This window comes from Osmia bicornis, chromosome 8, assembly GCF_907164935.1.
Source record: "Osmia bicornis bicornis chromosome 8, iOsmBic2.1, whole genome shotgun sequence".
Classification (NCBI taxonomy): domain Eukaryota; kingdom Metazoa; phylum Arthropoda; class Insecta; order Hymenoptera; family Megachilidae; genus Osmia; species Osmia bicornis.
In genome coordinates, this window is record NC_060223.1 from 3,148,533 (window position 1) to 3,176,268 (window position 27,736).

General features: G+C 33.2%; 2 protein-coding genes across 12 annotated transcripts in view; both read left to right on the forward strand.

The window, feature by feature from the left end:
• The window catches only part of LOC114875761 (echinoderm microtubule-associated protein-like 2), a 113,225-nt gene that overhangs the window by 30,322 nt on the left and 55,167 nt on the right, over positions 1-27,736 (forward strand). For 7 of the 11 annotated variants that reach the window (XM_046286637.1, XM_046286642.1, XM_046286645.1 and 4 more), the window contains exon 1: positions 21,891-22,369. Coding sequence is in view for 2 of the 11 variants with exons in the window: in XM_046286640.1 (XP_046142596.1) it covers positions 8,309-8,354 (46 nt within the window). In the remaining 9 variants the exon portion in view is untranslated. Of the gene's footprint in view, positions 1-6,884; positions 6,954-8,249; positions 8,355-21,890; positions 22,370-22,394; positions 22,411-27,736 lie in introns of those variants that run through there. The other 4 variants (XM_046286641.1, XM_046286640.1, XM_029186415.2 and 1 more) reach the window with 4 other exon arrangements.
• LOC123988023 lies at positions 11,876-16,338 on the forward strand. Its single transcript, XM_046286649.1, has 2 exons — positions 11,876-12,366; positions 15,615-16,338. The coding sequence occupies exons 1-2, from the start codon at positions 12,222-12,224 to the stop codon at positions 16,112-16,114; spliced, it is 645 nt and encodes a 214-aa protein (XP_046142605.1). The 5' UTR covers positions 11,876-12,221; the 3' UTR covers positions 16,115-16,338.

Here is a 27,736-nt window from a genome sequence, read left to right on the forward strand (position 1 = left end):
AGACAGAAATGTTCATGGAACTAGTTCTGTTGAACTTTAAGTAACTTGTATGTACACGTATTACACTATCTGAAAGTGATATAACTTTGATATAAAATGATTCTGTCTTTAAATTATCTGTAGTCATTAAATATTCCTTGTAGCTATTAGCCCTTAAATCACTGGTGTAACTAAGTAAGAACAGAAATGATGTGTAACATAGATATATTAGTTATATTTAAAAAGGGGTGCATTTTTCAGAACATTTTGCTCGAAAAAGTATTGGGGTATAATGTAAAAAAAGATTTACGGTTGAATTGGTACAATTTTATATGATAAGCATCTGCGACCTAATGATACGATAGGAAAAGGTTGTCAGGGGATAAAAAGTGTTCGATTTACTACGAGTATATCATGGAAAGGAGTACACGAAACTGATTCTAATTATAAGGTGAAAATGAATTGAGTACATATAAGTATAGACCGTTAACAACATAACTAGTATTCAAGATGCATAGAGGGAAATGCGTGATTAGAAGCTAAAAATCACTGACTACTTCATTCGCATAAATTTTATTCAATGTTGACTCGGTGTCTTCTTTTAGTATCTTATTAGCAACGGACGATGCAGCAGTAAAATTTGCATAATATCATCAACCTACGTAATATTGAACAAGAAGTTGCATGAATAATAAATGCATTTTTTGCACAATATATAGGTACATACATATGTACTGTAAGTTTAACTTAATAAGCTGAAGCTACTCCCTTTTTGTACCATAATCAAAATAAACAATTTTCGAAATAGTATAAATAGGGTAAGTTATACTAATTTCAGCACTTTACTAATCATTGTCATTCCCAACTTAAGGGGGAAACCACAATTAATTGATGATGACAAACAGAAAGGAAAAATTGTTTCTTTTTTTTCTTTTAATCTTTATGGTGGATTCAGTTGAAGTTTTGGAAACATTCTTTTGTATTCGAAAAACAAACAAAAACATTAATTAGCAAAAAATTATAAAGTTATTTAAGAAAATATTTAAATGATTAGCAGAAACTAATTGCATGAGATTAAAATTTGGTATCGAGGAGCTCATAATATAATGTTAATAATTTTTTGATGGGTAGACGCGTAAAGGACATAAGAAGGTCAATCATTTTCTCTTACAGTTGACCTTCATCGACCTTGAATAACCTTGAGCTATAGATCATTGTGTACGTCTTGAAACGCTCTACTAGATCAGGACTTCTCAAACTTTTCAAAGCGTCTCCCTTTACCCAAGTAAATATTTTCACAAACCTAGTTATAGAAGTATGTATAAAAAAAATAAATGTAGTGATCGATTTGAATAACCTTCTCCTTTTTTGAAGTCGGTTAAAAAACTAAGAATACAAATAACATCTGCTGATAATAAATCATGAAGAATATTATAAATAATCATTTTTGGTCGTTGCACCTCCAGGAATTTTTTAGTTTTGCTAAAATTTCTGCAACCCCCAAATTTACTTATGCTACCCCATGTGAGGTAAAAAATATACCATGTATCTACTACGGAGTTGACCTCCATATGTCTTCTACGAATCTACCTATCCAAAAACTATGTGCCCGTCAACACTAAGCAAGTTCCTATCACAAAAAGCTGTCGAGATATTCGGGTAATCTCTTTTAGATTCCTTATTCTATACAGGGTGGTCCATTTAAATAAGGCTAGTTAAATATCTCTTACAATTTTAATGGTACAAAAAATGTTTGATATACTTATAGTGCAAAAATATTTGTCTCTAAGGCCATTTTTCTAAGTTTTCAAGATTATCGTGTTTTTTTTTTGCATACGTCTATATATTTTTTTCAATTGCATCCTGTAGCTGTTAAAAAGATACATTCAGGTATGTATAATAACATGATCCTGAAATGACCTTGAGCTCCATAAAGTTGATATCTTCTTTATTTTTAAACTGCTGTAAGCCCTACTGTGAAAAGTACTTAAGATTTATCAAATCTGTTCCATACAGATGAAATCAAAATAATAATATCAAGTGAACTCATGGATATAAAAAAGTATTTGTCAGGTGAATACAAACAAAACTTTGTGTCTATACGAATGCAGGACTGGAAAGGAATCACAAATCTGAACCGCTGCGATGCCCCCCTCAAACTTAAGAGTTAGTATAATTTGTGAAAACTAGTTTTAAATTGGTAGGTCTGTTTCTTCATGTCAGCTAACTATCATTTGTTTCCTTCTTTGTATCTTTCGTGTGATTACATCATCTACTTATATCTGCCTATGTCAGTTAGTATTGAAACATATCTTGATTTTTGCCTATCAAAGAGGTTTTTCTTAAGAAACTTAGAAAGATCTAATTTCAGCGCATCTCATCTTAAGTTTTAATTAAAATTTCCCCTCTCCTATTACTAAACCGATTACACCGAAAAATGTTGCTATTCGCCCATTTTATTTCGTAATGTAAAACATGTAGCTATATGGCTACAATGAGAACAAAAGGGTTAACGCTATCTTGATATCGAGGTTGCTTACGAACGCTGAACCAATTATCCGCGTCACGTTTAATACATATAAGGTACGAAGGTGGAGAAAGACGCGTGTGCATCGACTCACTGGCGATATCGTAAAATAAGCTTCGTGGGGGCCAGCCTTATGCACCAATAAGGCAGCATTCTGGCCAGGTCAATGCTTACTGGTTTTATGTTTCACCTCGTTCCGCGTCTCCTGTAAGTACTTTCAACGATCACCGTCTCAAGTGGAATTCTTACGCACATTAGTAGGACTCCTGATCTTTTTTCGAGAATAGGACAGTCCTCTATTGTCTTATCTTATCCTGGTATTGAAACATTCTTATAGCAACCACCGCAATACAACGAGGTCGTAAAGTCCTTCAGAAGTCAAGATACACAAAATCCGATCCTCGAAATAGCAATTTAAGGGAAATAAGGACCTGAAACTTCAGCCACAGCCGCGTAAAAAGATGTTCCGTAGAGTGTGTGCTCTATGCAATGTGTAATACGAATATCGTACATATACAGGGTGATTTTTATGGCTCAAAATAATACGAAAATCAGGAACAACGAAATTGCGTGGAAGGCTTCTTTATCGAGAAGGATGCATTTGAAAATCAGTTTATTTTTTATTATTTTCTCGATTTTTATTTGTAGAAAAACGTGAAAAGAATAGTTTATTTTGAAGACATAGTAAATCTTGAACATTTAAAACGATGAATCATAGCAGCATTTGAAGAAATAAAAATCTGGGATATACAGCAAATAGTTTGAAAACTACAACTTTGCATACGAGAAAATGATCACCATTTTGAACAACATCTTGTCTAAACAATGTACACTAAACAAATAAATAATAAATTAAGCTCAACTAATAATACAACGGATACTGTATTACGTTTAATGTGTAAAAACAGCCACAGCAACGTTCCATAGTGGAATCTGTAATATCGATTATTATTAAGTGCACACGTACCTAACCCTTTCGGTTATAAAGATCAAATTCGTCCTCATATGAGGACAGATTGGTATATTCAAATTCGGTTTTTACCTCCTTGGAGATATTTTATACAACTGAAAAGTCATAATTTAATTCAAAGAATTGCTTAGCAAAGCCTCGATTTTTTTTTCGAGAAAAAATAATTCGTGACCGAAAGGGTTAAACTGATTTTCAAATACATCTTTCTCAAAAATAAAGCCTCCCACGCAATTTTGTGATTCTTGATTCTGATGATTTTGGTTCTTAATGAACCATACAATCACCCTGACCCCATTTGTACCATGAATTTCGGACCACCCTGTATATATGTATGTTGAAACGAATCTCTAAAATAGAACGCAATATGTGATCCTCGGCGTTGCAACGATATTCCTTTTTAAGAGTTGTTAGTTCACTATATCGTGCTAGGTAGTACGATAAACGTACCCAATATCGACCCCTATTTATACACGTCCCTGTAGAGGGTGTATAAAGCATGAGAATGAGCTGGCCATTGGTATAAATATTTTTCAAATATTACTTTATGTATTCATGAATCGCCAAATGAAGATTATTCCTAAAGATCCCTGTCGTGGATTGGCATGAGGGGGGGCACCTTAAATATAACATTGTAGCTTCAGGTACTTATTACTTTCCAAAATATTAATGAAAAATGTTCAGTACTAGACACTGCAGTGACTGCAATAAACTAATTAAAAATTTTTTTATGTTTAATTCGTTTCTCGCTGCACTCTTATAACGCCCTTTTCTGTTGAGCATATCCACAATATAATGACTCGAGTACCACTTCTTCGAAGGTTTTCAAGCTGCATTGTAATAATTTCAAAGCGAGGTTGCTCTATTTTAGGATACATACATTTACTCTATCGTTATGCTCAATTTCTCCGCTAAACATTAATCTGCTAAATTGGCTGTTGGACATATGGGCATAATAAACTAGGTCTCTCAAGTGTTACTTGACAAGATATTTCAAAGAATGCGGAATAGTTTCGTTTGATTGTACTTCATTTTGGCCTTTTCAAAGCTAGGCACTACTTTTCACCTAATGATTTACTGTTACAAAGAAACATAATGCATTATAATTACATATTAGTAACCTGGCCGATTATGTCAATTAATATTACGTCAAACTAGGAATTATAGTTACCCATGTTATAACAATCTCTACAACCGTAATAAAGGTACACTATTTCTTTAATAGCTTCATTTGAATTGACTTATTTTTTGTTACGCAGTGCAGATACAAAGATGGCTCCTTTTACTTGCCCTTCACCGACCGTCAATGAGTCAAGTCGCTTCACCGCGCGTTCACTTATAATTAGTGCTGGGTGCTACCGGCACCTTTACCAGTGGGTCTATCCGTCGACCCGCATCGACCCGATCCACTATAATGCGTATTACTTATTACATAACAAAAAAATCAAACAGTTATCTCTTTTCGCTTGGCAAGTAGAAATGATGTGTTCGTCTGGTTAAACTTTCTTTTAATCGTCTCGTTCGGATTCCGCCAGAATTTCGTAGAATGTATGCTTTCTTGATCTTTACTTCAGTATCATGTTGATGCTTGATCCGCTTCGAGTAAAAGAAAGCGAGTATGTCTATTCACCGTCTTATAAAGGGCATCTCAAAAGTACTGTGGATTACGAAAACTTTTATTATGTCAAAAGTGCTCTTCGACCTATTTTATCTGAATAAAATAATAATTCAAGAACGAAGCTTCAACCAACATTTTGGTAAAGGAAAAAATTGCTTAAAATCACCCCAGCATTCTCTGGATACGAAAATGAACTAATAACAGGGCCTTTGGAGCCTTGGGGGGTTAAAAACTCGCTCTGCCGTACCGAAGCTTCTGCTTATACCGGCGGTGTTAAATTGCACATTAGCGTTAAAGAAATACCGACTCCCCATCAGCCACCACCCTCCAAGTGGCGCCGGGAATGGATAAATTGATCACTCATGGGCATGAGCGCAAAGCGCCTGGTGAGTGTAATCGCTAACCCACTCAGGTTAGCTTTTTCGGCCCTATATCAATATTCCTTACGCCGACAACGAGTCAAGTATTGGGTCTTTCGTACCAGAAAACGATGATTGTCCAGCCCACGAGTGGACAGTTTATCCATACCCGGCGCCATTTGGAGGGTGGTGGCTGCTGGGAAGTGAATTTATTTGTAACGCAATTGCGCCCCATAACACCGCCGGTATAAGCGGAAGCTTGGGAACGGCAGAGTAGGTTATTAACCCCACTAGGCTCACTTAAACAATGATGATCACTCATGGGCTTGGCTAATCATTGTGTTCGGATCCGGAAGACCCAATACTTGACTCTTTGTCGGCGTAAGGAATTTTGTTCTTGGGTCGAAAAAACTAACCTGACTGGATTAGCAACTACACCCATCAGGTGCTTTACGCCCGTGAACAGATCATTGTTTAACTACGCCTTGTAGGGTTGATAATCCGCTCTGCCGTTCCCAAGCTTACGCTTATACCGGCGATGGTAAAGGGAGCGATAGCGCTATATAAATATCCACCCCCAGCAGCAGTGCCGGCGTTGGGGGGAAGGTCGTCTAGGGCGCTAGATCTGTAGGGGGCGCCACAGCCCGGTGTCCCTAGTATGCGAATATACTGATACTTTCTCATCGTCTCTTCTCTCTGTCTACATCTCATATGTAATATAACATATGGTATATGCTATGCTGCGCCCCTGAATTTTGAACCCCTGAGTGGGCGCCACGATAATCTTGCCCAGGGCACCAGTATTGCTAAAACCGGCACTGCCCAGCAGCCCCCACCCTTCAAGTGGCGTCGGGTATGATTAAATTAACCACTCCTGGCTTGGCCAATCATTGCATCAGGTACGGAAGACCCAACACTGGACTCTGCGTCAGTGTAAGGAATTTTGTTTTTGGGTTAAAAAAACTAACCTAAGTGGATTACTAAATCAAGCGGGTTAATAAATCATTCCCTAGACTACACTCAACGTTCTTCCACCGGAAGAAAAAAAGAATTCTGAAAATCCAATATGCACCGTTTGTCACCCTACACATTCAGTTACATTTAAATACATACACACAATTCCTATGTACCTAGCGACGACAAAAACTGACCATGGATTACAAGAACTTAACAGTATACGGTATGCGATGGAGAAACGCGCAAGAAACAGTGCACAATGTATGCCGCGGCAGTACGTGCAGAACTTTACCTGAATGTAGTCCGGAAGTGTAAAAATAGCGCTAAACGTGTGCTGAATATGCGAATTCTGTACAGCGAAATGACAATACTATTGAGCGATTAGTGATTAGACTGTTATCAAATAACTGAACCTGTCATAGAGAGGCGGGGAATGAGCCGGATTTGATCACAGTGCGCGCGGCTGTTGCTAATCGGCCAGGCTCGAATCATACGGGGCGTTCAGTGGATACAGATTGAACGCGGGAATCTCGCCGGATGTAACATGTAAGTATCGAGAACGCGGAAGACAGTTTAACATACTGCGCGCGTAACGAGCAAGCAAGAAATCGAAAGCGCGAAATTCGAAACGCTTAGAATTTTAAATACCCAAAAGCAACAATTGGTGAACTTGTAGAAGAGACGTTTCTCCTTCAATTTCGATGACTTTTGAATATGTTGTGAAATTCAACATTTTAACCAGTTAACTGCGTTCAACGTGTATACACGTCAATCCAAAACTTTATTTCGGTTAATGTGTATATTCATCGTGTAAAATAAAAAATTACCATTTACTATAAGAACCCCCCCTATAAGCCAACCCCCTATATGTATAACGGGTGAATTTAAAAATCAAACTCAATGTAGTTCCCGACTCGATCCAAATATCGGGTACCTGAAATTTTCGGATTTTCGTACACATCTAATATTCAGTTTTCGAAAGACATATTTTATCAATTTAACTTGTTAAATAATAGAGATAGTTTCCTGGATCCATCTTCTACATTTTTGACAGTAAGGATATTTTTCTTGAATGGGGTGATCTAACTTTTAGGGTAAGAAAGTCGATAATTGTTTCATTTTGCATTCCTTTACTCCAAGGGTGCGCACATAGCGACCCGCTAAGAGTTTTTTTGTGGCCCGCCAAGACAATCAGAAAAATCAGCTTTGAACCGAGATTTCCTTCCCATGCGCGACTGGAGATTCGTCTCGTATTTTCCACTAGGACGGCCAAGTCAATACATTGATTTTTATGATACAATTTATACCTTTCTGAAATGCAAAGTTAACTAATGCAATCATTTTAAAAGGTGCGGCCCTCCGCTAACCTCCGTTTCTACAAAGTGGCCCTCGAGCCAAAACAATTGCCCACCCCTGCTTTACTCCATAGAATCAGAAATTAATAGTCAAAGTTATGAGAGTAAATGACTCAAGACTTGTCCTATTATATGTATACTGTTGTTTGTTGACTCCTTCCTTTTTCTTGAAGTTCCCTTGTAGGCAAGTTAAAAAGCTTTTGAAAAATATGCTCGGAATCGATTAGTTTGTTTTCGGATCCTCTGGAGACTTACTGTAAGCGTAATCACTGAAAATGGACCTATAAACGTAGTTAGTTTGCAAAAAGAAATGAATTTTAAAGAATTCAAAAATCTACTGCTAAAACACTCTATAAAAGCAGTAAATTGCTTTGTAATGTTAACGGAGAATAGAAAAATTATAGAGATTATTATCTTATTATTTCACTTTACTTTATCTGGTAATTGTATTAAAATTATACTCAAGTATTTGCTTGATTTTTTTTAGGCACGGAGTTTTCAGCGAAGGAACCAGATCAGCATGAAAAAGAAAGTTCAAATTCGACGATGCACGTAAACGGGCATTCAACACACGGTGCGAAGCAAGAAATGGGTAAGTTTTAGTTTTTAAATTAATTGTTTTAAAAAAAGAGGAAAGAAAAGGATTGGAAATTCTTATGAAATGTGTATTAGTACATTAACCCTTCGCAGACGATTGACGCATATGTGTGTCTAAACATAATTCTTATAGTAATTTATATTCCTGTACATATTGTAGTATATTCTTGATACAGAACACCGCTATAAGTGTAGACAGTAAATATTTTGAATTTTGACAGTAAAGTAATTGAATGTGCTTTGAAGGATAGAGTTATTACTTATTTTACTTTAAATTAATTATACTCTGTGTAAATTTAAGAATACTCCCTTCTCAAAGGGTTAATCATTATCATTATTGATAAATTATTGAGGAAAAAATAATCAGATGAATGTTGATTTACTGAAGAAGAATATTCAATACTTTATTATACAAAGTGACCCACCTAACTTAAGCAGCTTAATATGTCGCTTCTCTCTGATATGACCTGAAGAAGAGAAACTGATTACATTTAATTATGTCATTCTTTAGACTTTACAATTTTTCTTTAGACAATATGTATACTTAACCCTTAAACAACGGAGCTTGGGTCAACCGTTACCCAAATTTAAAAAATATAAGTAGGTATACAAAGATGTTAACCTAAAGTTGGATATATAATTTTTAAACGAAAGAGTTAATATATGGAAAGATAATTTTTAAAGTAACAGTGTAAAATTTAGAAAATGAAAATTAATATGAAATACAAAATTACATTAAAATTGTGGCTCTCTCCATGGTCCGTCGTCTAAGAGTTAATTGATAATTGCTAAAATATTCAGACAGTGTATAAACGAAACTTGAAATACCTGCAGAGAAGCATAAAAATTACTGAAATTCCGCCCAGTCGTGAACAACAGTACTTAACATAAAGAAAGAATGATAAGAACTAAAAATAGCAACAAAGATATTGCCATATCTCCGAATGAAATGGCACTCGTAATTTTAGAATTCATAGCCGCGAAGGAAGTACGGGTCGTAACGTTACAACTCGTAAATTTCACGATTTGAATGGCGTCACGCGAATACTTTGCCGCAGATCGAATGTGCGTCGTAAATGGAAAGAATAGAACTTGTATAGTGGTCGGTGGCACTTGTTATATAAGCCATTCAAGGTGCCACGATGACGTGTTACGAAGGTGCGCCGTGCTCATCCTGTTCTTTCATTTAATATCGATCCTTCATTTGACTTTCCAGACAACATAAACTCGTGTAACGGTCCCGGCTGGAATTTCACGGAATTCCAATGTTCAACTTGCACCTAAAAAATATCAATTGAAATACCGACGACATTCCATCGAGTTGTCGAGTTCCATTTAATGCAACGTGAAGGATTTGATTTTTGTTATTTTTTGAAGAACGAATTTATTAAGATCAAGAAAAAGAATCACGTTTTATTTTACTGCTGTATATATAAATGAACAGGTAACACTGAAAATATTTTTAAATGCCAGAGAAAATAATGTACATATCCAATGTAGCCATTGAGCGTTAAGGTTAACTGTTTCATGAAAGAATTTTATACACTCAAGGTATATGGGCTTATTGCATTTTTCCCATATACAGGGTGTTTGATTTTAATCTTTCTACGCAATTATCTGCTTATAAAATCACTTGTTTTTAAATAAATGTTTGAAACAGAACTGATTTACTCTATTTCGAGAAGGATATCTTACCATAGACACGAGTCTTGTTTAAGTAGAGGAAGTGTATGTAAAAAATATGTAAAAATTTTTTTATATAGATTTATACATAGTGTAAAATGTTAAGACACTACATGTATTTACCTAGGACTAGAGAAAATAAGATGATTTATGATATAATATATTGTATATGTAAACTGAATAGTTACAATCTTCTTCTTCTTTTCATTTGCATCCAGGTGTCCTGTTGCTCTATTTTAATAGAGGCAGCCTCTGACATGCAATATTTATTACAGCCTCTGCAATAAATATTTTCATTAACAATTATTTACATATGCTATAAAAAGTATATAAGAGTTATTACCAAATAAGTTCAGTGTTGGAACTACTGATGTGTTAATCTTTTCCTCATGAAGTATTTTTCTTTAAAGTAGCTGCTACAGATCACCCGGAATTTCAGTTTTCAGGTGGAAGTACCGACTTTGGATTGTCACATACTTCCACCCACGGTGCCATCCTCTTCCTATCCTTTCTCTCTTGGGGGAAGAAGAACATCCAGCTGTTTTCGTTAATACACCCTCTGATGCTGCATATCTTCTTCCTCTTTCTTTTAAGATACATTTTAATAATTAAAATTAAATATATTACTAAAACAGCAATGTAAACAGTTAATGCTTTCAGTTAAAAATTCTATACTTACTTAATTTCTGTCTTCTCCTCCTTTTGCTGCATCTCATCAGCAAAAGTTATTGAAAAACCTCAAAACGTAGAAAAAATTTTTAAAAATATCTTTTTAAATAATAATAAGGATGAAGTTCCGAATACGACCGGTCGCCGATCAAGATGAAATTTTGAGTGGGAGGGGGAGGGGACCCCAAATATAAAGTGGTATCTTCGGCTTTCTATTAGTTTCCGAGATATTAATTAAAAATTTTCGTACAATACATAGAATTTTTCCTATACAGACGTAACTAACACAACCGTCTTCGCTGTACTAACAATAAGCTGACATCGTCAAATGCCGAACAGCCGTTGACACAGCGGGGGTTCCAACCTGACTATCTATAGGGTGTCCTATTCAAAACTTTGGAGATACGACGACTGTCGTAGCGTTGTCGGCCACCTCCCGGCGGCTGGAAATTTGTCTAGCCTAACCTAACCTACGTATAAATCAAATGTGTTTAATTCCTTGAGAATTGGTAATAAAATATAAAACATAACGTAATGTAACTAAAAAATTGATTTTACATGGTACACCCTACAGAAACGGAAGACGATATTGCTATGGTGTGAAGTACTGTTCGACACTTCACGATGACGGTTGCTACAGTGAAGACGGTGGTGTTAGTTACGTCTGTATAGGAAAAGTACTATGTATTGTACGAAAGTTTTTAATTAATATCTCGGAAACTAATAGGAAGCCGAAGATACCACTTTATATTTGAGGTCGTCTACCGGCGACCAACCAACCCTCCAAATTTTGTCTTGATCGGCGACCGGTCGTATTCGGAACTACAGCCAATAATAATAGTCATAATAATAATAGCAATAGTAATAATAATAATAATAATAGTAATAATTATAATAATGGAATTCACTAACCTGAAAATTCTGTCACCACTGTCACCCACTGTGCGCCATATTTCTTCAGTCTCTTTAAATTTTGAAACAATTGAAAAACGCGGCGACAAATTTCGCGGGAACATGACGTCACGATATCTTTAGTTGTGTATGTTAAAATCAGTGATACAAGGTATGCATGTAGAGAATCGACATCAGTGCCGCCTGGATTTTCTGCGCCGAGTTAAAATTTACATCAAATTCACAAGAGTGGAGCTTGGAGGACCTGCTCCTCGTAAACGACCGTCCATTTTGCTTTATGTACACTGAGTTGCATTGAACTTGTCGCACTGAAGTTGCCTACACATTCACTAACACATTCACGTCGTGTCGGTGAGCCGATGGGCGAGATCGGCTCACCGACGCGGCGTGAATGTGTCAGTGCGCCAACTTCACTGTGACAGCTTCGATGGAACTCATTGTCAGTGTACTGGCTACAGGAAAGCGTACAGTAAGCAACGACGCGACGCGTTGTGAACGGATGATTTAAAATTGATACTTTGGCGCAAGCAAAATAGTTTGATCCATCATACAGTTTCGTAACGAAGAATATTTCTTAAAGTTTAACAACAGCAAATAAATGGTTAGAAAATTAGAGGCACTCATGGACATGATTCAAAAGCATCCATGCTTATGCAATAAACAAACTTCACCGGTGTATGTATGGCAAGAAATTGCTAAAGAAAAAGCATGGGAAGAGATAGCAAAGGAAATGAAATTGTCAGGTAATTATTATTATTTAATTAATTGTAAATACAGAAATTTCACTACCATGGCGGAGCAATCCGTTGCTTAACATTTGATATTTGTTATTAACAACGACCACATAATTTTTTTCCTTTCCTTACAATATACTTACAAATATATATTCTTAGATAGGTACTGCATATGTAATTACTATCATAAAATCAAATTGTTTAATAAACATTTCTTGTTCTATGTATTATTTATGTAGTTTATTAGGATCTAAGAAATGTTTAATTTTGTACATATGTGGGATACTATCTTTAATCTTAACCTTCAGACTGTAAACGTTTTTACGATACCTTCAAACCGTAAATGTGGATCTTTCGTGTCAAATGCACTTTTTAGTGGGTAATAATTCTTAAAAAAGCTATACAAATTCATATAATATCTCCAGCTGTTTTAAATTAAAACTATCACAGTGATTTTCACAAATAAAATACGTAAGAGAGATCAAAATTGTTTGAGATCGCCCACATACGAATAACCCCCCTTTATAGGTCAAGGATTAAATTTAAATTAAATATGTCGATATTATCAGTATTCAAAAATTAAATACTAATAGTTCTTAAAAGTTGGTAAATGAAGAAATAATGGTAATTATTGAGATTAGGTTACACCTCACCGATTTTGATAAAATTTAAATATATTGTAAAACTCAACATTTTGAACAACTTTTTCCTATACATATAACCGCCGCTCGGCCATGGTTTTCGAGATATTTTTGAAAAACTGTTGAAATTAACACATTGAATTCTGGCCATCCGTGTGTGTCCGTGACAACGTACGCATTAGTATGGGATCGCCGCTTTTTAAGCTTTTGAGCGGCCGTTATATGTATAGGAAAAAGTTGTTCAAAATTCTAATTTTACAACATGTTTAAATTTCATCAAAATCGGTGAGGAGTAACCTAATCTCAATATTTACCGGTATTTATTATACGCGAAAAAAAGTGCGTATCTAACAATAAGTACAACAGTGTTTACGACACTTTTTTCCACTTTCTCACTCGTGGATCCTGACAAGAGCTAGCGGTCTTAACTATTTATAAATACATATACTGTATACACTCGTCCCTCGATTTACACAGATTACACAGTCCAACAAATTTGAACTTTTTCTGTGATCTGCGATATCCATTACGTGATTCTTATAGGCTTTTGTTCACTGATTACGAAACTGCAAACCGTTTTGCTCCTATACGTACAGTTTTTGAGAAACAGGCATTTTTGTGAAAATGTGTGGTTGTGGGAAAAAATGCAGTATTACATGAAAACTAAAAATGCGAGGAAGTTCAGGTCTATGTCAAAAGATAGAGGAGATTTTCCTCTATACGTCTGTATGAACAATTATATTTTTTGATGATTTTTAATATTTGTAAGTGCTTGTCAAAGTTTGAAAAAGAGGTGCCGTAGGTAGTTTGTACGCGCTATTTTTGTATTTTTATGAAAAATCTTTTATCTAGCAGGAATTTACTATACAGGATTGCATTCTATAAACATTTCTGATGAAGAAACCATTCACAGAAAGTATCGGTATGATTTGGTGTTGGAACAAATAAAAAAAATATCCATCGACAACGTGACTACGACGCGTTGCCGCCAGGCGGCCATTGTATGCCTACCTCGCCGCGTCAGTGCCGTAACTACGCGTAATGGACATTTGTACCACTTTAATAGATTTTTGCTTACTATGAGTGTGTATTATATTGCTATACAATGAATGCTATATCACTCATGTCCACGTCGGAGAAATTTTACTGTTAAAGAGCAAATAGTTATTAAAAGATACGGTGGGTATACGGATTACGCGTAGTTACGGCACTGGCGCGGCGAGGTAGGCATACAATGGCCGCCTGGCGGCAACGCATCATGGTCACGTTGTCGATGGATATTTTCTTTATTTGTTCCAACACCAAACCATACCGATACTTTCTGTGAATGGTTTCTTCATCAGAAATGTTTATAGAATGCAAGCCTGTATAGTAAATTCCTGCTAGATAAAAGATTTTTCATAAAAATACAAAAATAGCACATACAAACTACCTACAGCACCTCTTTTTCAAACTTTGACAAGCACTTACAAATATTAAAAATCATCTAAATATAATTGTTCATACAGACGTATAGAGGAAAGTCTCTATTTTTTGACATAAACCTGAACTTCCTAGCATTTTTAGTTTGCATGTAATTCGGCATTTTTCCCACCACCACACATTTTCACAAAAATGCCTGTTTCTCAAAAACTGTACGTATAGGACGAAAACGGTTTGCAGATTCGAAATCAGTGAACAATAGCCTATAAGAATCACGTAATGGATATTGCTGATCAAAAATCGTGTTGTACCGTGTTATCAGACCCATGCTGTTAAATTCTTTTTTAAATCTTTTCGTTCACAGTTATTCGAATTTATTTACTTTATTTACTTATACATAATTATAATGACACAAAAATATCTACATATCAGATTTGCACGAGGAAGGTAGTGATTTCCCCTAGACTTCCTCGGGGAAAATGACAGTGTAGTGAAAGAGGCTCTCTCTCTTCTGTAGCCTCCTACCAGTGATGTACAATTGTTGGATTTTTTTGCATGTGCATGCATAAATAACATTCCAACTAAAGACATCACGTGATACCATAGCTGTATACATTACACGTCTGACAGTGGCCCGTGTATTTTCAGTAGTGTTTCTTATCCTTACAACAAATGTTGGTATTCGTATAATAAATTGGTTGCAGACACAGAAAAATAGTAAAACAATTTATTAATATTATTTATATAGTATTGTATTTTATTAAATTAAAGTTTTCTTTCCTCCTTAAAATTTCTGGAACCCAATGATACCTTCATATTTAAAAAATGTACCTACATAGGTGAACACGTCATTGAGACGCTTCTAGTGCTTTTTCAGTACGCTTGTGCCAGAAATCTCACACTGCATATCACTGTCTTCTACCATTTGCGTATAAATGTTTACGCGGGAAAATTTGAATTAACATTTAGTTTGTTATTCGTATTTCTCAATTATATACTGAATTCTATAATACATAATAATTAAAAATTATAATATTTTTTTCCTAAATTACTTTCAATATTAATATCATCAAAATTAGGATTTTCAGAATTCTTGCTCTTCCTAATAAAAAATCGAACCAACCTATTATTAAATATCTGAAAGCAAAATATCATTTATTATTTAATATTATTCATATTTTCTGCTTTTTACTGTTGACACTTGTAAAGAGATATGGATCATAATTCAAGACGTAATTTCTCTAAGTTCAAAGCTAGACTTAAATAAACACGATAAGAGGAAGTTTGTGTTTTCCGTGATGGAACTTATAGATCACACTAAAAATACCGGACATTTTTCGCCTCCTCCAATTGTCGAAACAGAAACTGACAAAACGAAAGAACAAAATGGATTGAAAATGAAGAAAGATACAAGAGAAACATTGCCTTCGACTCAAGAAGACCATTTGATGTCACCAAGACGCAATGAAAGAGTAAAGCCATGTAGCAATCAGGTTGATAACGTATGTGTAAATTGTTCACAACAAAAAACAAACGGTTCTCCTGCAGACGATTATCGGAAATCATTTCTCATTAGTTTGCTTCCCGATGTTAATAAACTTTCAGACAATGAGATGCGAGACTTTAAAGTCAAAGTTCTAATGTTGTTGGACGAAATGTTAACAGGGTCGCAACATGATGAACGCATTAAATAAGATCCAACTGGAAAAAAATCACCAACACCTTGCGTTATTTCACATGTTTCACAACACATGTCACCTACTTCTTCATCCATCGATTCTGTTACCACTACATAGTTTCAACCTACTTCGTTATATTTTACTTCTAGCTCTATTCAGTATGATACATTAACATTACAAACTATGGTAAATACACTTATGATTAATGATTCAATTCAAAAATAAATTTTTTAATTTTACGTCTTGTGTCTTTTTGCGTTCTTACAATATAGAGTGTCCTTTTTATCCAAATACTTTGAAATGTTTCATTACCTTACTGGAATGTAGTTAATAACATAGCTTAAACTTTGTATAATTATAATGATCCCAAAATTAGAGTAAGTGCAGCATGTTTGGAATACTGTTGGTAAATTAAAATGCCGAAGTATCTGAAATTTCAATAGTGCAGAATTCCGAAATTTTAAAGCACTAGAATTCTAGATTTAAAAATTCTGAAACTCTACAATTCTACGATTCTAAAATTCTAAAATTCTAAAATTCTAAAATTTTATTCGATGTTCAGGGCTATAGCTCCCCTTAGACTTCCCCTTAATCCGGTGCTGAATGTAATATATAACGTTTTTCCACTTTCTAAAAATATAGTAATTAATGAAGAAGGAAATATTGAAAGGTACGAATGTACTCTTTATTAACTTTGTTTATTGTTGGACAAATTATAACATTCACCGTTTTTTTCAGCAATAAACCGTTTGCACCGTTTGCATCCCTGCATGCAACCTACTAGCGTAAAAGAAAATTAATTAAAAAACTACAGATTGATGAGAAAAGACAAAATATAATCCGTCAAAAAAATTTCTGCCAAAATATAAATTTTATGAAAACGTAACATACAACGTTTTTCCCACATTTATTTATTATTCATATTTCTCAGATGTACATACAACTTGTTATATACTAAATTCTATAATATTTAAGAATTAAAAATTATATTATTTTATTTCTAAATTACTTTCAATATTAATATCGTCAAAATTAAAATTTTGCGAATTTCTGCTTCTCCTACATTACCATCTTCCCTAGTGTACTTAACATCTTCAGGGACCAATTTTTTTAAAGTGAAAAGGAATGATTTAAATTGTTATTTAATTTTTTTCGGTGCTGCCACAAATTTTAATTCTTTAGTCTCTTAGAACAATTTTAATTTTAAAACAACTAAACGTACACACATGTATCAGTGCCGAAGGATGTAATTACACTTCCTGCGTTTTCAGTGCAAAATATAAATAAAAAACTTTGGCTGTGTTAGTATTTGTAAAATTGTATTGATTTTTAAGAAGGTAGCTATAAAAAGAAAATTAAAAATTAAATACTTTTTGTTAGCTTAGAGTGTGTTTATCTCCCTCTGCACAAAGAGAAAGTGAAAATTGGAATGTTACACTTGTTAACTCCTTTTAGTTAATATAAGATAATGGAGCTTCTTAAAAATCTATGATTTAGTAGTAGGTGCAGGGGTCAGTTGGCGAAGAGCTTCAGTTCCACTTGGCTTGGCCTTATTTTGCGGATTGTTTCATCCGCTGGAATCGTGCCGGAGGATGACATAACAGAAATAATGTTAGTAGAACAACTCGTACGATATAGGACAAACGATTTCAAAGAATTGCTAGGGTGTGCCCAATATCCAGGATGTGATTCGTTTATCGAGGACGATCCTAAAGGGTAAATCGGACGTATATAATCTCATCACAGGAAATGATTGCGATCGTTCAGCTTGCACTTACGCGATGGATGTTCCACATAAAAGAGAAAAAATTTTCGTAACATTTATTATAGACGTCATGTAGAAAAATTTGTAGTTAAAATAGCTTTCTAGAAATGTTGTGTTTAACCATAAAAAATTGTAGATAATTTTAAATAAATTACATAGAGAATAAGATGTTTGAATTTATTATAAAATTATATTTTTGAAAGATTACGTAAGCTAATGTACCTAAATGAAATTTTAATTTCTTCGTAACATGCAAACTGTGTATTAAATAATTATGAAATTCGAATATTAGGCTGTGGTAACCCTTGAATACCTTTCAAATTTTTATTGAATTCGTATCATTTGGTTCACATAATAATGCATCGAAAAGATACAGAGCTAAATAATATTTGACTCGACGAATATATTTCGCAAGTACTTACCTTTAATTAATAATAATCAGTAAATAAATATATAAATAGAATGTTCTTTTAAGATGTTATTAAATATTGGATCTTCATTACGAGTCTATTTAATCCGAATGAGACAGGAGGGTTAAAATTTTTTGATTAAGTATTGTATAACATAATAGAATGTCAAACAGTTTTTAAAAATGTATATTAGCCTAGAAATGTTATACAATATGCTATCGAGGCTGCATAAGAATTGAATTCAATTTAATGATACATAAGAAAGTACATATATGTCAATTACCAAAAATATATAGGTCGAAACATAGAAAAATTTAGGTAATATGTAAAGTAAATGTTAGTAAAAGAAAGAAAAGGAAAGAAGATACTATTGAAAAGAAATAAAGATACTATTGGGTAAATGCAGATGTCCACAATACGCCCCTACATGGTGTTTGTAATTAGGGTAAGGATGCTCAAGTCGTACCCCTTAAGAAAAAACTCGTATAAATGTTAAGATTTATCAAATAAATAAGAATTATATGTGTTATTCAAAACTTGTGTAAACATTGATATTATTTATTATAATAAATTTCAAAAACTAAATATTTAAAAACTTATAGCGGTACCACTTAGGAAACTGGTTTCTTAAGTGGTACCACCTATAAGCAAAAATAATAATTAAAGCCTATTCCTGGGCTATTACTATATTATTATTTGATCGAAATTTTAATACTTTTTTTTTTTAATGCCTATTGCATATGTTATATATTCAGTTAGTACAAATATCACACACATATTTCTTTATTTTTTTGTTAACTCCAGCGCATAGATCATGCACCCATGCTTTACATTTCAAGCATCGAATCATATTTTCCTCCCGGTCTTCTGCACAAATACCTCAAAACCAATCAGTGTCAGTTTTATTGGTTTTCTTTTTTTTTTTTAATGTCGGTACTTTTTTTGACTACTTCTTTTGTTGTATATATAGATGCCGTTACATGCGCAGTTGTCGTCGTATTAAATTAAAAATTCAAAAGGTACCACTTAGGCACAGATACGACTTGAGCAACCTTACCCTACCTCAAATAGGACAAAGATTACAAAAGATTTAAAATAAAACAAACCTTAACGTATACACTGTGCACATACGAAGTGATTTGATCCAATTTTAAAAAAGGTATTCTGTTTATAACTAAAAAAATCTGCATAAATTACATTTTATTATTTTGAATAAAATAATACTAAAAGTTAATTATTTAAAATTAACTTATTCGGAGAAGAATATGACTAGACTAATCGTAAGACGTCAGAATGTAAACATAGCGATAAAAGTAAACGCTGCCAATGACATATGTACATTGTTGAAAGGCTATAGTTTTGAAATAGCAGTACGATAAAAAAACTTTTCTATTCTTTTCTAAAATCAAATAAGAAGTAGGTAGCTAAATTTCAAATACAATAACAAGTAATAAAATATCTTATTTAGTACGTAATATTAATTAAAATAAAGTAACAAACATCAAAACATTTTTATTAAAATGAAAGTTTATTTTGTTAATGCTGAGTCCTGTTATCAAATCATATTGTTTTAAACATTATAATAAATATATAAATAACAATTGGGGATTTATATTATCATCTCAGTTTGTCATTAACGTAATTTGATAAGTGCCAGGCTGGATTTGGCCACTCTGAAAATATCGACTGGCCCCCTCGCCATCCTAAAATTCCAGGATTTCAAAACTCCTAGAATATTTAGAAAATTCCTAGAATATTTCAGAAGTCAACAATTCCAGAACTCTTAAATTTCATCATTTCAAAATTTCTGAGCGACTTGATCCATCGCCAGTGTAACTTTTATCTACTTGTGACATATTGTTAACTAAATTTTTTAATATAATTATTAAGAAAGTCTATGAGAAATCTTTCTTTATTTCGCGTATTATCATTCGCCTTTGAAGTTTTCCTTTGTCTGCCAGAACTGATTAAATTATTATCTGTAACATATTTTTACCATTTATCATACATCTTTATAGCTCCTTTAATTGAAGTTTCATATTTGTTTGCAGTTTCTTTGAACGTTAATACAACTTTCTCTGCTTCAAACTATTAACTATTTAATATTCATAAATCTTCTATCAGGCGTTCATCGACATAAATAAAAACTCAGATAATGAGTAAAATTAACGCATGCATAAAAATGCAGTGCATTTGCTGCACGCGTCGAACCAAATGGATTATTTACGTATCATGCAAATAAATATAGTCAACAGATATCTATAATACATACACACATGTATATCGTACATGGTGATGGATAGCCTAGAATACACTTAGTATAAAAGTCATAAACATTCGTATACACAAGTGCCTATTTTAAACTTTCTTTTGTCCGCTACTGTGCTTGCCATCGATGTGAATTTTAAAACTAGTGATCTGTTAAAATTATCAGTCGTTTGAAATTTCCAATTAAGGAAAAATAATTATTCCTATGACGCATGGTAATTTCTCCAAGTATTTTTATTTCATATTAAAAATATTGGATAAAGTTCCAAAAGCGACAACCCTTCGATTTTTCTGAAATTTTTGCCAAAGCTTATCTTTGATTAGAGAAGAAAGTCCCTAAAAGGATTTTTGGCGACAAAGCCTCGTTTGCCCCCCAGTTCCCTTCAAAGTTTTGACAGTTATTACTAAATATCTCCGAAAATATTGATTTTGAAGAAAAAAGTTTCAAACAAAAAATGAAGCTCATAAAATGCTCTACAAAAAAGGATATACACATTTTTTACGAAAACCTATTATTTTGGCTGTTATGAATAATAATAGTATTCTTTCCTCAGATGTACATGTACGTATAATTATTATTGTTATATTTAAGTTAGGTTGGGCTAGATATTTAAATCCGGCGGCCGGTAACGCTTTCGTTTACACATATTTTTATAATTAATTTATTATTATTTCATGAAACCGTTGCCGGAATGTGCGGATTGTGTTCGGAACAGATCGCCAATTATACTGCGCTGTGTCGGTAAGGTAGGGAATGATATCAACGATAATGTAGAAATTACTATTTGTTTACATAACAGTCAAAATAATAGGTTTGCGTAAAAAATGTGTATAACCTTTTTTGTAGAGAATTTTATGAGCTTCATTTTTTGTTTGAAACTTTTTTCTCTAAAATCAATATTTTCGGAGATATTTAGTAAGAACTGTCAAAACTTTGAAGGGGCCTGGGGAGCAAACCAGGGTTTGTCGCCAAAAATCCTTTTAGCGACTTTCTTCTCTAATCAATGAAAAGCTTTGGCAAAAATTTCAGAAAAATCGGAGGGTTGTCGCTTTCCGAAATACACCCGAGGAAAAATAATTATTCCTATGAAGCATGTTTTTTTCTAAAAGTATTTTTATTTCATATTAAAATCATTTTTCGTTTGACCCAGAAATGTAGTTTTACATGGGAAAAATATTTGTAAAAAAAAGAAGAAAAAAACGTATAAAGAATACGTGTTTTTCATGCGTGTGTAGCAACGCTCGTGACCCCAGTCAATGGTTCTCGTAGCGTAGTGGAGTATCATCTGGATCATCTGGAGTATCTAGAACGTATTGATCGCGCCTAAGCAGCTGTACCTCGAGCTGACAGTATCGTTGGGGCGCCCGCTCGAGAGACACACGTGTTACACGCTCTCACGGTCGAACCATCGCGTCGGCTTTCGCGTCCTTCCATCAGCCGAGGGAAAACTCGTGGAAAAGCGTAGATCCGCGAACCGATCGAACCGACTCTTTCGAAACAGTGTCGCAAACGAAATCGTCACGGGTTTGTTGGTACGCGAATTTTTTTCTCCCATCTTCGAGCTGACACGTCGTTCAAAACGACGACATCGTGCCAATTCGGCAATTTGTTTATTCTTCACTCTCACCTTGACAGCGGTTCGCGACGTGTGCACGCCTTCTGAAATCGGAGTGAATATTTTTTTTAAAGAAGATACAGTGAACGTGGGTGGATCGGTGAAATTTCAAACAGTTTAAATTCTGTTTTCGTTATATTTTATTTTTGTTCTCTTCTAAATGAACAAGCGGTGTTAAGTTCGGACGCGATGTTTGAACGGCGATTTATAGGTGACGAAAATTGCTTTACATTGTGATTTTAGGGAACAAAGGTGTTGAATTTTAAGCACCTCTTCTCGTTTCGATGCTTGTGCAAATTTTGGAAGCCTTGCCTCTACCTGTTTCATTATCAAACAAAATATACAACTGGATTCAGGTTCAGTGCTTAAAACATTTAAAAATATACCGATATTATTTTTATGCTGTTTAGAGTTTTCAGCAGAAAATTGCAAATAGCATCAATTTTTAATAGAATCAGGTGACTTATTTTAAATAAGCTGGTTCCATACTTCCGGAATCTATTTGGATTTTTAGTTAGGAGCTGAAAGTTGTTAAATGAATTTCATATTTAAAATAATATTTAAAGGAATATTAAAGAAATATAAATAATATTTAAAGAAATATTAAAGAAATATAAATAATATTTAAGGAAATATGAAAGAAATATAAGTAATATTTAAAGAAATAATTTAAAATGAAGCATAAAACCCCTTCCAAGGATTAATATATGGTTTTATAAATTAAATTTGATTAAAAACCTTTATTATTTATTAAAATTTATCGTTATTAAGTTTCTCATTGATTTGCTCCAATTGATTGAAAACTTATCAATGATCAGTGTTATTTATAAGTAGATATGTACAGGATGTCCCATTCTAAAATAGAAATGGTGAATATTTCATCACTGTCAATGGTACCGAAAATAACTTTAAATAGAAGTAGAATGGTTTCAAGGACATCATAATTGAGAGTAACTAGCTTTTTTGTAGGTAGACGTATAAAAGATATATGAAGGTCAAATTTTTTTTCACATGAAATCATATATCTTCTGATGAATCAGTAGGTGTATTCCATTATGAGTTACCTAGGCTTGACTATTTATCCAAGGAAATTATTAGTTTAAAAAATATTTGAATTTCATTATTGCGCAGTGGTACCAGCACATACACTTGTCGATATTTACCTTCTCTTTATTTTTAAATAACTCTTTGTATTTTCTTGTACAAAATGATAAGGAGTAATGAAACAACTTCAATGATCTCGTTATTTCGCATGATTTTATCGGTTTTCGGAATGTGTACTACGACGTGGATAAATTGAATACGAATATAACAGTATTTGATGACACATCAAAAGATATTATCTGGTTGACATAAGCGTCGAAACGGCTTCATTGATAACGAATTGTATTTTCTTAAATGACAAATTTCAGTGAATCAACAGATTTTTAAAAACTTAATTTTATTTTTAAATATGGCATATCTATCACCGATTTCAGTGAATTTGATATACATTATAAAGGTCAGTGTCCTAAATAAATTCATTTATATGTATATGAATATTATCGCCACTCTGTTTTAATTTGAAAGAAAGAGAAAGCTTAGAACGAACTCCGAAATAGTATAATTAGTAGTGAGTATGGTGCCACGGTCTGAATTCTTTACAAATTTTTACATGAGTATATTAAATAAATAAAAATTACAAATCATGTTAAACTTGACATGCATTATTATCATTAGAAACTTAGACTATTCCAGTTACTATATCAAATTGAATATAATTATTCAATTATCAAGGTCGCATTATCACTAAAACAAAAATGTACATGATTCTAATTCCAGCAATATTAACTTTTAGCTGGCACATTTCACCAGAATAACATGGCTGCACACTGGGACGTTTAAGACCCCAAACACTAAAATATTTCCTGCGAAGAAGCTATTCATTATTTTAACTTGGAAAAATTCCTAGATAATCTTTGAAAGTTATTTTAACATATTTCATAGCTAATTTTCGTAAAATTAAATACTGAATAGAAAAGAAAAATTGTAAAGCGTAGAAAAATCGAAAAAATGACAGTTTCCACAAAAAAATTCATAATTTTTTCAAATTTTCATATAAAGAGCTAAAATTTTAGCTGGATACTCTTGAGATTGAATATTTTAAGGAAAAGAATAATACAAAAGTCGTAGTTTCAAAAAAGATATTTATTTGCAGAGTTGAAGGGACGAATTTTAACCAAAAAGAAAAAAAGCTGAATTAGCTGAGGTCGTCTCATACCCCACAGTGCCAGCTAAGGGTTAATATTAAAAGTACCTACTTTACAAAAAAATATTACAATTTTTAATTATTGTAAAGTAAATATTCATTCAAATTTTTCCGCGTAAACATTTATGTGCGAGTACATTTGGCAGCCACAAACCTGTACATACATACATGGGGCCCCTTTCACTAGATTGTCATTTTCCCCGGGGATGCCTAAGGAGAAGGGAGAAACTCGGGAAAGGGACATTACCCTTTCTCTCGAGGAAGCCTGATTTAATAGCGAGTGTACAAGGTGCTAAAAAAAAGCTATTCAATATTCATGTAAGGTATTCTGATCAAAAAGTTTTAGTAAACATAGGTCGAAAAATCAACTGTCACCGTGATATTATCATTCTTTTATGTTAGCATCGTGATAGAATTATTATTAGCTTCTCGGCATTTCGAGAAAATGTTCCACATATCCTCCTTCTATTTCCACACATTGGCATTGAATTTTGGAAATATACAGGGTGACCCAGAAAGAGTGTTAATCTTTTGAATATGTAATTGCTGAGAGGATTCTAAATAACTTTTTCTTTTGCCGAAATGTTGGCTAAAGATTCATTTTTTAAATTTTTACCGAAAAATACTGTCCAATTAGAGCGCGTGTAGAGTGCGGTTGAACCGCGAGAATATTGGCTACTGATTACCAGACATAGCGTGAACTGCTACTCATAAATCACTTGTTCGTTCCCGATCACGGTGATTTTTCACAGTGATTCGTGATCCTTCGTGATCGCTTCTGATCGATGGAGAGCATACCTGTTCGTTTCACGCGTTATACTCTTACACGATGTACATGATCTAAACTTTAGACAATTCCGAATTGTCTAAGATTACAGCAAAGAAAACGGAATACAAATTTTTAATTTATAGCTATATTGAATTCAATCAAGATCAAGGATTACGATCACAGTGAGCAATTACACAAAATAAAGAAAAATTACAATCACGGTCAGGAACGAAGTTGAATCACGGTTATGATGGTGATTTTGCGGTCACTATGATAAATCAGTGTTAGTGATTATGCACGCCATCCCTACTGATTACGTTCGAACCGTGGCGTGGGTGTGAATAAGCGCGATGGCATGGTACCACATTGACACAATCTCTGAGTTCGGAGATATAAGCAATTGAAAATTGGAATATCAACTTTCGAAACGCGTGTTGTTTAGATGTTGTCTATCTACCCTGTTCTACATTTTTGTATATATTTTTTTTAATAAAGCAGTGAATTTTTGTGTCAATATTTGCATACATAAATTACATACTGCCAATCATAAAAATATTTAGACACCAGCATAGTTTTGAACGTTCTACTCTGTATTTTAAAGAATTATACTTATACAATAAATAAAAAGAGTGTAGTGTGTTTCATTACAGTCTACAATTAACAATAATACAGAAACTATTTAATTGTTATAATACATAGCTAATCCTGAAGTCATACAATTAATCGGACTTTTTATAAGTTGAACTTATCAAGATAAAATAGTAATTGTTAATTAAATATTAATATTTTGTAGAATATTCCGTTTGTTGTATAACATGTTGTAAACATGTCAAAAAACAATTGTTTTAAAGATAATTAACTTCAATACCTGGTCATTCCTCCGCAAGACGTATTTTTAATTCTATTTTCAAATCTTCTTTTTTATTAATCGTGAAAGATAAATCAAATTCTTAAACCACGAAAAACGAAGTCTTATACGTAAATAATTATTCATTTCTAATACCTTCTTTAAAATAAAATTTTTTATTAAACCAGTTATCTTTTCAATATATACTCGAAGATATAAATGAAAATAACTAAATATTTTGAAAATACCCTACGTGGGAAAAATAACATGCTTTCAATATTTTCTAACCCGACGAGCTGGATTAACCGGACTCGACGAGTCCTCCACCCCCGCCTCTCAACGTTTCAAGGGTTAATGTCCATCGAGGCAATTCATGTGTGTTGCTTCTTTCTCATAGGTGGTAAACTGTATTTTAATCGATTGAGATATTTATAGGCTCTTTGATAAAGAGTATTAGCATAATCCCGTTGAGAAAACGAAGTGCAGTATTTATTTAGGATTCACGTTATTAAAATTCGTTAGGAGTTGAGACCAAAAACTAATTTCGTAATGAATTAGACGAAACGTGGCAAAGTAAGTTTACTCATTTAGAATCTCTATTAGAGATATTAATAAAAAGAAAAATATTTTTATGAAACTTTATAAATATTTTATAAAAATAGGAAAAAGAAAATGTTCAATCTTACTGATGGTCTCTTACAAGAAAATATACCACAGTGTCCATCTTCGATTTTGATAAAACTTTGTAGATATATTGGGCAAGTAAAAAAAGGGACCCCCTTTTAGTAGCTGCCCAACAGCAAATTTAAGGGGTGAAACGACCCTTTAAAGTTGCAGCTGAGAAATGCTATCTCAACAACTATCATTATAAGAAAAGTTTTTAGAAAAAAGTTGCTGATTACAATTAAAAAAATTTTTTATTATAAAAATTTACATAGTAACAAAAAAGAACCAACATTTTTGTAAGAAATTGTTTATACTGTGTTCCTTATACTTGGAGTAAGACTACATTTTTTGTACGTTTGATAAAAAAAAGGCCTCTTTGTTCAATGTTTAAAAAAGTATTTTTTAACTACTAGAACCTAGTACTAACCATAGGTTCGAAGATATTGATTTGTAATAGATTTGGTAGTCTGTATATTTTCCTACAGATCGAATCTTTGGAATATTTTACATAAAAGATATAGGAAAATGTACCTTCTGGAATATTTCAAATTTTCGAATAAAATCTCTCACTTTTAAATTTAAAATATCTATCCCACGAATTTTTTATTTCTTTAGGATTGTATCTTATTTTTCATATCATTTTTGTAAAAGTCCTCCAAGGTTCCCAACCATGGAAATATGTACATAACTATGTTAATGCTTCCAAGATTTTCTAGGCCGAAATTGTAATTACGTCTCTATCCGATGTGGTTATCTTTACGAAGGAAAGAAAAGGAATGTTAAACGCTTTCTTGTATCTTTAGAAGATACATATACTTACGTAACGCTGATATTGTGCTTGTACACTCCAAGACAAAAACAGTACACCACATAAGTCTCATAATTTTTTCCACGTAAATCGAATGATGGCTATAACTAAAATAAAGTTTATGAATATGAACTAATTAGTCGTAACTATAGTGATTTAATAAATTATAATGAAAGCAATAATATGAAAATGTATAATATGCAAACAATCACAAAAATAATCATTGGTGCATATGAAGAG